This window comes from Metopolophium dirhodum, chromosome 1 (assembly GCF_019925205.1).
Source record: "Metopolophium dirhodum isolate CAU chromosome 1, ASM1992520v1, whole genome shotgun sequence".
NCBI classification, from domain to species: domain Eukaryota; kingdom Metazoa; phylum Arthropoda; class Insecta; order Hemiptera; family Aphididae; genus Metopolophium; species Metopolophium dirhodum.
The window spans coordinates 106,372,916-106,386,905 of NC_083560.1; the positions used below are offsets into that span (position 1 = coordinate 106,372,916).

Genomic DNA, 13,990 nt, shown 5'->3' on the forward strand with positions numbered 1-13,990 from the left:
AGAAAAACAATTTTATTCTATTTTAAATTTATTTATTATCAACCAATATTAATCAGTGTGGGTGATGGTAAAAGATGGTTTATATAAAACCTTGTTGAAATTGATAACGAGTTCACGTCTATATTATTAAATTATTATAATATCCAGAAGATGACAGTACATTAGTACATCGCGTAAAAGGTTACTAAATAAACGAAAAACGCACAGTTTCAATACTAAAATTATATTTAAAATAAATGTATCATAATATAATAATATTAGGTTACTAAAAATATTTATATATTATATATTTTATCAAATAAATATATATATTATATAATTACTAATGTTATGATAAAATAATTATAATAAATATTAAAATTAAACATTATGGAATTATGATATAAAAAAAAAATGCATTTTGTTTTTATACCAAAAACACTAAATGCTCTGTACAGAGCTTAAGAACTAATAGGTCTGTTAGTACAACCCCTATATAAAGAGCACAACATAATATTTTCTGACGGAAATATTTTCACACGACTCGATATTAGATTTTATTCACTCGTCCTAACCACGCGAAAATAGTTTTTCTGCCGTGGAAAATGATTTCGGAAAAATAATAATAATATTTTTCCGCGCACTTATAATCGTTTTCACGTTCTAGTCGCTCGCATCAATTAGTTGCTCGTTAGATAGAGGTTGTTCTAACATATCGTGTTTACGCACTCGCAAACACTGAATAAAAAAAATATATATATGTGTATGTAACTCTACTTATAATATAAGATACACATCTAACTTACTTAAGAAGACGTTTCTACTACAATAATATAATATTATATGAATATTTACAAGCGACAAGGGAAAAGAGAAATTCTTGTTCTTTTTCAGGTTATTCATCAGCTATTGAAACGAATGATAATAATATTATAACGACGACGTAACGGATTATTACTTTTACAGTTTTAAAGTATTATCGTAGAACGTTACAATATTGTATACTATATAATATAAGATACGATTTTAGGTACTATTATAGATATATTTTTAGGTACTAATATGTATAATATTACTATATAATAATATAATGTCTAACCAGGTAGGTAGGTATATACTATTAAAACGATTCCATCTCGTTTGTGTAACCGAAATGAATCTAAAATGACATACGACGTGAGAGAATACGGAGAGACTTGATGAGAGGAGTTGGACACGGTGGCCAAGTGAAATGATTGTACCTAAATATAACATATCATGGAGAGGGAGCAATAATGATATAGAGCGACGCGTGGGGCGAACGAGCATAATATTAAAGCCTGTCGGTTCGGCGGCGGAAACAGTTTTGGAGTTTGAGCCCTTTTCTATAATTGCATAATATCATTAACTACTTGACTATAGCGTGCATAACACTTATAGGTAATATTCCGTGCCGAGATATCCATGTGAATCATCCCTCTAAACTGCCACCTACATGGTACCCACACTCGCCGTACTGAAAATCTCGATAAAACATGTCCGCCACGTGTGTAATTATTTCGCATGTAAGGAGGTATATTAATATTATGATATGGAAGTCACGACGTCGTTACCAACGGTTGGTCGCTGACCGTGTTATTGGTCATTCGTCGCAGAAACTAAATAACACAGCTGATAATAATAATAATATATTATCACGAATGTCTTCCGAGTGCGGAAAAACTACGCCGCCGCCCCGACGTGCGATCATCGTCCATCGACGGCGTGAAAAATTATTTATACTATTCGAAAATGTGTAATAATATAGAAAAGCCACCGACCGGAAAACCGAGTTTAATAATATTAGGTATTATAATAATTATGTATTTTGAGAATTAATGACGTAGTATGAACGCATCTGTTGCACGCCTGTTACAGCATTGGCAAATAGCAACTACTATAATATTATAGTAAGTATACGAATTAATTGATACAATATTATTTATTACTTTTTTTTTTTTTACTTAGTATGGCCCATTTTCGTATAATATTCTCTTCTTCTTCTTCTTAATAATAATAATTGAAAAAGATTAAAAAATTACATAAAGATGTCGTTGATTTCGTATAAATAGTGCATTAGACCTGACTTAAAATATAATATTATGTGCCTTGCAGCGCGAGACATGATCGGAAGGACAATATATTATCATCATTATTATTATTATTATTAGTAGTAGTAGTAGTAGTATTATTATTATCATCATCATCATCACGTGTTTCAGACCGACGTTCGCACACAGACAGGACGAGAGATGTTCAATCGAACAACAGCAGACGAATGACGACGGGTCGACACTTGGTAGTGGGTAACCGTTGAGTTTAGATGTTATATTATTATAGATATATGACAAATGTAAACGGCACAGGGTCGTCTTGAGTGCCGAAAGTCCCTGCAGGCGTGTCCTGGAGAACGGATTGGTGACTCGGGAAAAAGGCCGTCCGACCGTCACGTATGCGTAACATAATATTAAGATAATAAACTTATATAAAATAAATGCTAATCGTTCTGTCTGTACGCGATCTGGTCACGGATAATCCACTACGAATGTCTGCACCGCAATACCGTTAAACCTAAGGTAGTACAGTGTGTTTCTACGGCTTCTAATATTCCGACCGAACTCGATAAAAAATTGACAACAACAACAATAATAATAATAATAATAATAATAGTAGTAATAATTAAGATTACGATTTTTAAACAAAAAAAAAATATATATATATATTATATTATAGAAAATATTATATTATGTTCGATGCGAGTGGTGATGAGAGAGTGTTGTATTGTATACACGATAGTATGATATGATAATAATATTATGTTAAGTGTTTTGTACCTGACGATATTTTGTAAAAATACAGGCTGCTATTGCCGTACCCCCCCTTCCCCGGTGGTCAGCCGACCTACGTCGACCCCCGTCAGTTTAATCTGCCCTTGTGCGTGAGGAAACATCTCGCCGGCGCGGCAGCGATCACGTGATGCGCAGGATCGTCGGCGCACCCCTTGACCAGTCGCTTGGACCGGTAGCACATGACGGTCAGCGCCAAGCTCAAGAAGCACAGCACAGTGGAGGCGAGCGCCAACAGACCAGCCAGCAAACCGGACCTGACACACACTGAATTTTGGCTGTTGTCCGTGTAGTATCCGGTGGTCCCTGCAAATCGCACAATTTATTAAATTATGTTATATTCCACGATGCGAGTTTGGAGGGGGACGGGGTTGGAATTGGTCAAACCGGCATGAGACGATCTGTCTATTCAAAGTTGAAGCGAGATCAATGAAACATATTATTTTGTATTGTTGTCGGATAACGAACAATTATAATGGGTTGCGTGATTGTAATAATATTAGAACATATTGTTTTGTACTCGAGCCAATCACAGTATGGTTTCCAGTTTTTCCAATCACTTCGCAGATGTGTAATGCGGAAATATTCGAAACAATAATATAATATATTAATATGAAATGAGCACACTGTGTTTCAAATATTGGCTGTCGTTAGTTGCAGGTTTAACGACACCAAACACTATGTGTCCGTGTGAAATATGTCAGCGATTGGCACCAAATTAGGCCGGAAGAGGAATGCATAATTATTGTGTAGAGTTTTTAAGCGGCGTGAAACAACTATTAATGTGGCCTGAAATTTTGTCGTTACCGCTGTACCGACATAGATGCGAATTGGGTCTAAAATGCATAATATAGGGTTTGAACACAATAGGTCTTTGAGAAAAATAATGAAGAGAGATATTTACCCACAGCCCTCGCATAACCATCGTAAACGCAACTTTATCAATGTCATAATATTTGAATCGATGGTATCACGGAATACCACCGAGTTGATCAACAATAATCTAACATAATATTATGGTTAAGGCGAATGGATTGAATAAAATAACATATGTCAGGCCTTAAATGACACTGGACACTATGAGGAGGTGATTATGCCGACGACTATATTATTATAATAAGTTGTAATGGTAATAATATTTATATACTCACTGTTACTAAGTGCACTTGCGTCTTCGCCGTTCTCGCCCTCCTGGAGCACTCTCAGCGACTGGAACAAGTTGATGTTTTGCGAAAGGGCCGATGGGGTCGTAGCCACCTCCACGTCGGTGGACCGTTTCGATACGCTTTTGGCATTCCTCCAGTGACATGGTTGACTCTGCACGTAAAGAAAAAAAAAAGGAACGAGACGGTCAGATTTCGTAGTATACCAGAGGCAATACGGTAAGTGGTAGTCAAAAATGGTTTAGGTAAGTGGTATGGGTAGTCAAAAACCGGTCTAGAGCGATTTCGGATCACAAGTCTGTTTTTTCTTTCAGTAGGCGATCATAATATTTAATAAAATCCGGTGGTTTCGGTGTTATTTACTATTTATAAATTACAAGTAATAAAATGGAGGAGGAGGTGGTCGTACAACTAACTATTTTAATATTTTTTGTTCATTACCATCTCACACGTGTGATATGACACAGTTTTATTTAATAGGATTTTGTTTTATGTCAACCAAAACAAAGGCGGGCAAGTTAAGGAAAATATTTAACTCGAGTTAAGTTAAGTGAACACAATATCATTAAGTTAAAAGATAAAATGTTAAGAAAATATTAACTAAATTCAGTTTAAAAATGTAATATAATTTTACTATTCGTAGGTAGGTATGTGGATCAAATAAAAAGTATTTTATGCTAATTTACCTATATATTTTTAACAGGAAACATGAGATTGTGACACATATTATTTGATACCGTGTATACCACGCAGCAGTATATAAAACCATTAAAACCGATAATTTCAAAACATTTTCAATTTTAACTTGACAAATTATTTTTGAATCTAAAGCTAAGTTCAACAGCCAATTAAACTAGATTAGTCATCAAGTTAATAGATAGAAAATGAACTTACTAGTTAAGTTTAAAAGTTAAAGCGAAACCGTTTTTACTAAATGTATTATAATAAATATTGCTGTATAATAGTGTAGTAGTTACTGGTCACATTTATTAGATACTATTTTGATCAAACGACCAACTCAATGGTCGAATTCGGTGTGGTGACTTACCGGACATCTGCCGTGACACATTCTGACGTCGCATTCAATGTAAAGCGCCGGTGACCCTGTGAACCTGAACGTTTTCATGTAGGCGAATACTTGGGTCTCAAACACTTGGCTTTCGCTCCACGATCCTCTAAATCTGCTGATCAGTTTGTCGTCGACGGGGCACCTGCAAAGAATAGAAAAAATATGCTGGTCAAGTCAGAGTTCAAAAACGTATTGTTAGCCACTTTTCAGCGCAACCGTCGCAAGACTGCAACCGATTTAGAAAAAACCCGTCGTTTATGAGGGGTATAAAATAGGAAATTCTAGTGACATCTCAATAAAAATATTTTAAACACCCATTCGAACACCAATTCCAAACACACAATTTTTACTGGTGTATCGTCGCTGTTTGCATAATATTTCAAAATCATAATGTAGACAATAAAATAAAACAATAATGACACTGATCGGTTATTTTACTGCTTTTTTATAACCACGTTTGAAATTCGAAAGAAAACAATATTTAAAAAAAATCCCGTTTTCCCATTTTCTAAATTGGTAAAACTATTTGTCATGATCTTTTTTGAAAAACTGACATTTTGACGTCCGTGTATATTTTGATACGCGTGTTTATACACTAAAAAACTCGGAGGTCCTCTTAAATATATTTTATTGTTTATTCATTATTGACTCTCGCTATCCATAATAATATGGCACACAAACGGATAAATCAAATACCCGGAGGTAAGGTCCCCCGACCGGATACAATTATTGACGACGGTCGGACGCCGTAAACAGCGTGGTATTCGTGGTTATAACCCGACTGACGTATTGTTATTGCACTGATATTGTGATAGGTAATGTCAATCGTTGTTGTAATATTATTATTCGCTCACCCGTATTGATCGATGAGTTGAATCTTCTTCTGCGCTCCGTTGTGCGCGTAACAATCGTTCACCACAATATCGAAACCATCTGCAATCACATCCGGAAAAACCGTTAACGTTATATCGTTGTAAAATAATAATAATAATAATTTGTTCGATATTAATAATATTTAACGACACAATAATAGTACGGCGTTCGAGTGCCCGTGTTAGGGTAGCAGGGGTGGGGACACCTGTGCGCGCGTTTTACACCTCGCTGTGGCGGAGATTGCAATGCACATTTTTGCAATTTTTTTCTGCAACATGTTGCAAAAATGGTATGCATCGACATTGAGCCAAAGGAATTTAAAAAAAAAAATTGTCCGAATGGAGCACAGGTGTATGCAATTCCATGTGCACGCGAGCCGAATGTAAAACGGCTCAGGCACGCATAATTCCTTATTATGATAACATCAATAACGATATTATATGTCATGAACATGGACAACTTTTCATCGTCGACACCGTGGTTTAGTCGTGTACGGCGATTATCATTGATGTACCGTCGAATGTAAGTTATCTTTTCCATAATAACGTTTCACTGAATTGTAGCACATTAGTACATATTACTTTTATAATAATATGGTAAAATTGTCAAAGTGAAAATCGATTACTAAAATGTATCACCAAATCGAGTTTAAGGAATTTTGATTTTTTTCAACCAGAGTATAGTGAAAATTTAAAACGAAAATTTGCTTTGCCCAATTAATGTCATAATAGCAATTTACGAGCCGCCATCGCATACACTATACGCTCAGTTTATATCCATCATCGCGTCAACGGTTCAGTGAGTTGTACCGAGAACGTCACTTTGATCAACAACGCGCAATCGCCACTGCACAGCTCGGCCATAATATTATTATTATTATTAGCAATATTCGATCATTACCATATTTGCTTCTCATGTAGATGATCAAAGTCAGCGGGTCTCCCACGCGTACGGGTCCGCCCACCCTGTTTCCGGTGGTGCCGTATCCATACCGTATTTCCATGTAACACTCGGGCGGCGACAGTGTAAAGACGACCGGATTGCCAGTGGCCACCCTGCGAAAACGGAAGACCAGACAATGTTAATACAATGTTTATCGATGTGAACAAAAGTTGTCATTGTTTTATGACTGTTATTATTATTTTCGTTTTCTCATAAAACAATATATACGACTATAAACTGTACAATAATTAGTATTATTAAACGGATATCGTGTACACGTACTCAACGTCTAAAAACGGAAATGTCACAGTCTTCCAAAAGTCGTAGCCGTATTCACAGGTCACCTTGAAGTGTTCGTCCCATTCCTCTTCGATCAATGGGTTGTATTGTACGGTTACGGTGTTCCACATGAGATTTTTCTAGAAACAAAAACCAAGTCCGTCAGTTAAACGGCACGTCATAGAGATATATTTCAATATTATTATAATACACTATTGTTGATAGTATAAAATGCCGAAAAAAATTCCAACAATTAAAATCAAACCAACACGGAGTACCACAATTTTGTCAGACTATATCATGACGTTTTGTAGTTTCATAAAAAAAACGGCCGTAATATAGGTATTAATGTTTATTATATTGCACGTACACAAATTAACAATAATATTGACCGACGATTCGTTCTTAAAAATATCCAAATCAGACCCGCTCACACTCAAAAGTGTATCTAATCGTGACACACTGACTACATGTCGCACCGAAATACCGTCATAATATCCACTTGCCTATGATTATATTTTTATTCTTAAAGCACGGCTGACATTGATAGTAAGTATGATAACCGAAACGATAGAAGTTAACTCTATTTGCGTGAGTAAATCAATTTTATACGAAGATTGGATAGGTACAAGCATATTATATTGCATAATAATATTATGAGCGATATTATTATTATTATAGGCTCTGAAGCTCACCGCTGGGTTCTTCCTGGCGTCCTCTTGTCTGGAGTTCTTTCCCAAGGTACCGCAACGGTTCAGCTGTATGTAAAACTCGTAGTAATCCCGACCAGTGCCGTTGATGTAAACGCAATCCGGATCGTACGAATATCCGGACGAGTACAGCAGACCGCCAAATGAGCCGTTGAAACCGATACGGATTTTCATGTAATCGTCTTGGCACTCGGCTTCGATGTCTGCGAGAAATATTGAAAAAAAAAACTCGTAAATAAAAGTAATAATAGTATAATATTTATTTTATTATGATTGGCGATAGTAGTACTATTTTGGTGGAGGTAAAATAATGGTTCCAAAAATAAATTAGCACATATTTCATTAAAATGTTTGAATATCAGCAAAGTTCAAATCGTAGACTATCGTAATAATATTATATTGTGTGCGATTATGTTCAAAAGTGGGAAAATATCTAGTACTAATGGAATAAACTTGGGTTAGTTATTGAGTTACCTAGCACAACATTATTATTCTTTATCGGCTATTAAGTATTTAATAATATTCAAGTTCAAAGTTAATGGAATGGTGTAAAAAATATTTACATGACTTGGTTAAATAAAATAAATAGTTATTACCATCTATGTCGTACATAATTTAGTGATTAATACAACTTTCAATGTAATAATAATAAATTAACCATTTTACTAACCACTTAGTAGTTACGCAAATTGTATGTTTTTGGCTAAACTATAATAAGTTAATCAAAACAAAAATGTATTAAATTTATTTTTAGCCTTGACCACTAGACACCTAATATGCTATAATATATTATTATATTCACGATTTTAACCGAACGTAAAATTATTTTAGCCGAGTATAATGATACACTGACAGTTTACGGTTATAATTTATGAGTAAAGTCAAAAAAAAAAATAACTAATCTGTAAGTATAATATGGATCTAGTGAATGCCAGACTTCGAAAACATATACCTAAATCTCCGATGACCCAAACCACTCTGAAACAAATTTAATACAACATTCCGAAATTAATTTTCGTTTTTTTCCCGTTGGCCCCGACAATTTATTATACGTGAAAATCAACGTTCTCAGTCGGAATAGTTTTCAGTGAAATGTGCAGTTTTATTTTTAATGCAGCAGATCTGAGTGAAGCGATGCGCTCTTCCGGAAATTTTTTTCTGCCGCAGACGGGATTAAAAAAAAAAAAAAAAGGTGTCCTTTTAAAAAAGGGATTTCGACATGACCAGTCGACGGTATATTATTATTATTATTATTGTATATTTAGGATAGCCGTTTCGCTGTCGCATAATATGTATAATGTTAATATATCACCGCTTTAATGCCTAATAATAAACGGACGTGCGGACAAGGGCCAGCGATTACGGATTAATTGACAATTTATTTTGTCATTATTAATATTATTTTATAGTCTGATACGTCGGCGCGACCGAAATGGACAACATCAATATTTAAATCACTCATTTAGAAAATACCAACACTACAAAATACGATTTATGGTATTATTCAAATAATATCACATGTTCCGTGTACGACAAGACTAGACTATATAGGTGTACAATGTTTTACGTCATTATAATATTGTTATTGCCGCCGAACGAGTGACTCGGGCTTTTATTTTATCGTCAGTTTTATTTTCATGGACTCATAATGATTTCAGGACTTTTTTCATTATACGTATAATATTATTTACGATGAAATTGAACGTTTAAATAAACGCATCAACGAATCTGCACTCCGGCGCGCCATAATTACTTTTACCGTTCAAAACGTGCAACTGAAAAGTCCATCTTGTGCTCGGGTCACTCATCGTTGTAATCTATTAATATATTATTATTATTATTATTATTATTATTATTATTACGTCGTCAACGGCGTAATGGGACGGAGGTTCGCACACAATTCCAGATTTATCCAACCAAGTTGTGTTTATCATCAAATACCCACCGGTAAGTACGATTATTCGATATAACTTACGGTTTCCCCGTGTAATATACTCTTACGTTACGACCGTCCAGATTCAGTCTCGGGAGATTACATTTTTAATGAATTTTTTTCTCGCTCTATCGTACACAATAAATCATATTTAGATATCGTGTTGTCTGTGAAGTTGAAATTATTTCAAATTATAATACGTTTAATATGTACCATAATATGTTATTTATTTTTTACACGTATTTGAGTATTTACATCAAGTGAAAAATGTTATTTGGCGTTTATGTGGTTTATAATAATAATACCTATTTAACAATAACTATGTTTATAGGTACAAAATAATAATATATTTTTTGGAGCTCTATCAGGAAATATTTGGTTTCGCTACTGCAGTCGCACTTTGTATAATCTACAAATACAGGCCCAACCTTTTTTCTTAGGGTGTAATAATCAAAAAAAAAAAAAGAATCGATGTGTGTCTTATAAATAATTGTGTTTTTTACATATTATATGTTTTTTATGAAAAAATGTATATAGTTTCCTGGACATTTTTGTCAATGCCAGACAAAATATTTAAGAAATTATATAAGTATACGCTAAGATTTCATAAATATAAATATTGGCGCCTTATAATGAGTGATGCATTATAATCAATATGGCTGATGATCTTTAGGCCTCAAAGGGCCACATTTTTTCTATACAGATTTTTATACAACAAAATTAATTATCATTTAAATTTATGAACACATGGCACACTACTATGATAATGGAATTTTTGATTAAATATATTATTACTTCTACGACAGGTGCACAGCTTTTATCATACTTATTTAGTCTATTACATTTAATTTTGGAATTACATTTTTTGAACCCCGATGCTTCCTGCGTAGAGTTATAATATTCTTTTGCCGGCCATACATTTAGGTCCCATACAAATTGTACGGTACGCGATGAGGGTCTATATTTAGTAACGAGTTTATGAATAAGCGCGTTAGCACGATTCGAGCCAGTTTCAACAGTAGTGTAAAAATTAGAAATAGAAACGTTCAGAAAAATAAATTATACTGTATAGCAATAATGCTTAAGCACTTGGATAATTTATATAATTTTTAGGCAATGTATAAGTTATAAGAAATCCTAATAAACTAAATTAATATTATGATGGCAAAGCTGTGTGATGAACGATATACATATATATCATTGGCTAACTGCAACTCCTCCAGAGGCATCTTAGAACATTTGCTTGGAAAATATGTAGTTATTTCCTGAATTTGTCATCATTGTTGCCAGTGACAACACCGATATGCCGACGAGCTCGACCAGAGTTCCATTTGTGCGGAAATCTTGCTCTTTGAGGTGCAATTGACCGGGGCCATCCGGAATAGATGATGGATACCGATTGCGCGAGAGTAAATGAAGTGAAATGATCTATAGACTGCGAGATCTATCGCGAACAGGTGATGTTTAAATGATTGTTGGTGGTCTTAAATTGCGCGAAACCTTTTTTCTATACAATCTCGTAATTACTAAAACGGGGCCTGCCACTTGTTAGTTGCTCTGAATTTCTATTTAAATATATATTTAAGATTAACAATTGCTGATATAAAACTCTCATCTTAAGAACGGCGGGTTTTTTTTTTAAATTCGAGAAGCAACTATAAACCTATCTTATAAGTTTGATCGAAATGTAATACTCGACATGCTACATGTATAATGAGGTGTACGAACGATGTATTATATTTTTCATATTTCAATAGCTTTAATTCAAGATTGATAAAATCTAATATATTATCATAATAAATTATTTGTGTAAAAATCGCATTTATATTATATTTAAATAAATACTAAAAAGATTTATTGAAAACATAAAAAAATCATTTAGCCACTTCTTTTTATGTCAAATTGTAAGTATTAAATATTATTTTGATATTTTTACTAAAGGTCTGTGCATGTTTGTCCTTTGATTTCCAGTTCTTTTAGCTTATTACATTTACAGTCCTAAAGTGATATACATTGAATTATTTACCGGACGTGTAGATATACAACAAAATATAACTTAAAATCATTTTGAAACACACTGTATACAAACGTATAATAATATGACTGTTAATTTCTATCGTCTGTCCAGCGCGAGTCCAACCCTCCCACTAAACTGTCCACCAACAAAACTACCGGTGTACTATGTATGTCTTATTTTTTATAAATTTTTTTCCAGGAGATGCCTATAATATGTGTATAGCGTTTTTCTTCTTTCGTCATCGTCGTGGAATGCACAGTAGGTATACCACAAGTAATAATAATATACCGTAACGGTAACGGGCGATAATAACACGTTATTTAAATATACCTAGCACTATTATGATATTGTTATAGTTTCAACGTCACCGATGTTTACAACTGTTATTAAGCGTTTTTTTAAGAGCAGATCCTCGATTTTTAATTCTGAAGCTGTGAAGGTTTCAAGGAAATCCGTGGCACATTTTCGCGCAAATTAAATCCATAATCTCAACTGCCTGTCTTATCAGCGGGCTTTCGGACGAAACAAAACGATGACGAAAAAAACCAGACCGTAAATATCATATTATAATGATATGATATTATAGTGTGCTATTATGAAGTAGTTCCGATGATAGCCTTCTTCGATGCACAACTAAATTAAATTGCTAGAAAATTGTCGATCGGTTATCATCGTCATCGCCGATCAAGCTGTTCCCACTTGCCATTGATATATTGGTTTTTTTCACCGAAATAAAATGTCAACTCCTAACGGATCTCCAGCTGTTTACTATATAACAATAATATTATATAGCTGTGTAACAGCGTCGTTTCATATCATCTCCCGTTACAGTTAAGTGGTAATCGAGAATCCCGTGTAACAATCGAACCAACCGCACGTCTGTCTGTGAGTTTTTCAAAAATCGAATTTAAAAACCCACACAGGCGTAATTAAGCTAAATTACCTTGTGAACCACGCTGTTAGTACAATTTAACTGCAGGAGGTGATTGCATTTATTAAATGTCTTAAATCTTGGACCCCACCAATAAAGCCTCTCCTCAGGTTGGGAAACACGCTGCGCTTCAAAAAAACATATTATTTCGTTTTTTTTTTGTTTTTCAAAACAATACATGCCAAAAAAATAAAAAAATATTTCTGAGCATTTGAAATTTTAAAGCAAACAGGTACTAAAATATATATCCAAAAACGGATATAATAAGTCATATTATTCTTCAAAATATTATCATTTTTCGAGAGGTTAATTGGTTCTAAATTGAACCTGCAGGAATAGTATTATATAGGCAATCTGTGTCAACGTGTTTCTACGACCGAGGTTACTGTACAATCGCGGTATTCTGACTTGTGATCAAATTCAGGACGAGCTCGTTAGGTCCTTATCACCACGTCATATCAATATAATTTTACTGTCGTGCGAATCTTTATGCAAATGTCCCGAGGCCGCTTTAGACGTAAAATCGTCCGATCCTCGCGTCGATTCGGATACACATGTCCGTTCGTCTATAATAATAGTATAATATCATCATAATGGTCCTATACAGGTACAACACTTGTGTCTTGTACAGTACCTCTGCCTATTATTACGCGCTTATACAGGACGACGACGACGACGACGACGACGACAACGAATAATTTGCGGTTGTGGACCCCGTGGGAGACTTAAAAATAATGCTTTATGGTCCATTAATTTCTTTCAATAGGGCTATTTAATAACGAGTACGAATTTCACGGTTTGCCCGCCGCGTCCCCACCAACTCGGGAGGTGTGTGTGTGTGTGTGTGTGTGTGTGTGTATTTATTATTTATATACGTCTATATAGGTATACGTCGACTACGCCACCTCCGCCGCGAACGATTTTTAAATCAGTTCACAAATATTTAAACACGGACCCGTGAAAATTTTACACGAAAATTAAATAATATATTCATCTCGGCCACATGATATTATATCATCGTCACCGTCGTTGTATTGTATTAATACAATACTACAATAATATTATATTACAACATAATATTGTGCATTATAAAAAAAATAATAATAATAATAGTGGTGCACTCACAATTTTCGTTATTAATTTCACACCATCTGCACGTTTATCATACATGATATACACAGTATTGCAGTATTTACGTGTGTATTGTCAATGTGTCGTGTGTGCACAGAA

At 34.3% G+C, this 13,990-nt stretch overlaps 1 protein-coding gene across 1 annotated transcript in view; it reads right to left on the bottom strand.

The window, feature by feature from the left end:
- Nucleotides 1-207: 207 nt before the first annotated feature.
- The window catches only part of LOC132935781 (uncharacterized), an 80,398-nt gene continuing 66,615 nt past the window's right edge, over nucleotides 208-13,990 (bottom strand). Inside the window, exons 5-11 of the mRNA XM_061002393.1 lie at nucleotides 7,865-8,082; nucleotides 7,173-7,309; nucleotides 6,849-7,003; nucleotides 5,930-6,008; nucleotides 5,055-5,217; nucleotides 3,995-4,160; nucleotides 208-3,149 (exon numbers count right to left, since the gene is read on the bottom strand). Of these exons, the coding sequence (XP_060858376.1) occupies nucleotides 2,914-3,149; nucleotides 3,995-4,160; nucleotides 5,055-5,217; nucleotides 5,930-6,008; nucleotides 6,849-7,003; nucleotides 7,173-7,309; nucleotides 7,865-8,082 (1,154 nt within the window). The 3' untranslated portion in view covers nucleotides 208-2,913. The remainder of the gene's footprint in view (nucleotides 3,150-3,994; nucleotides 4,161-5,054; nucleotides 5,218-5,929; nucleotides 6,009-6,848; nucleotides 7,004-7,172; nucleotides 7,310-7,864; nucleotides 8,083-13,990) is intronic.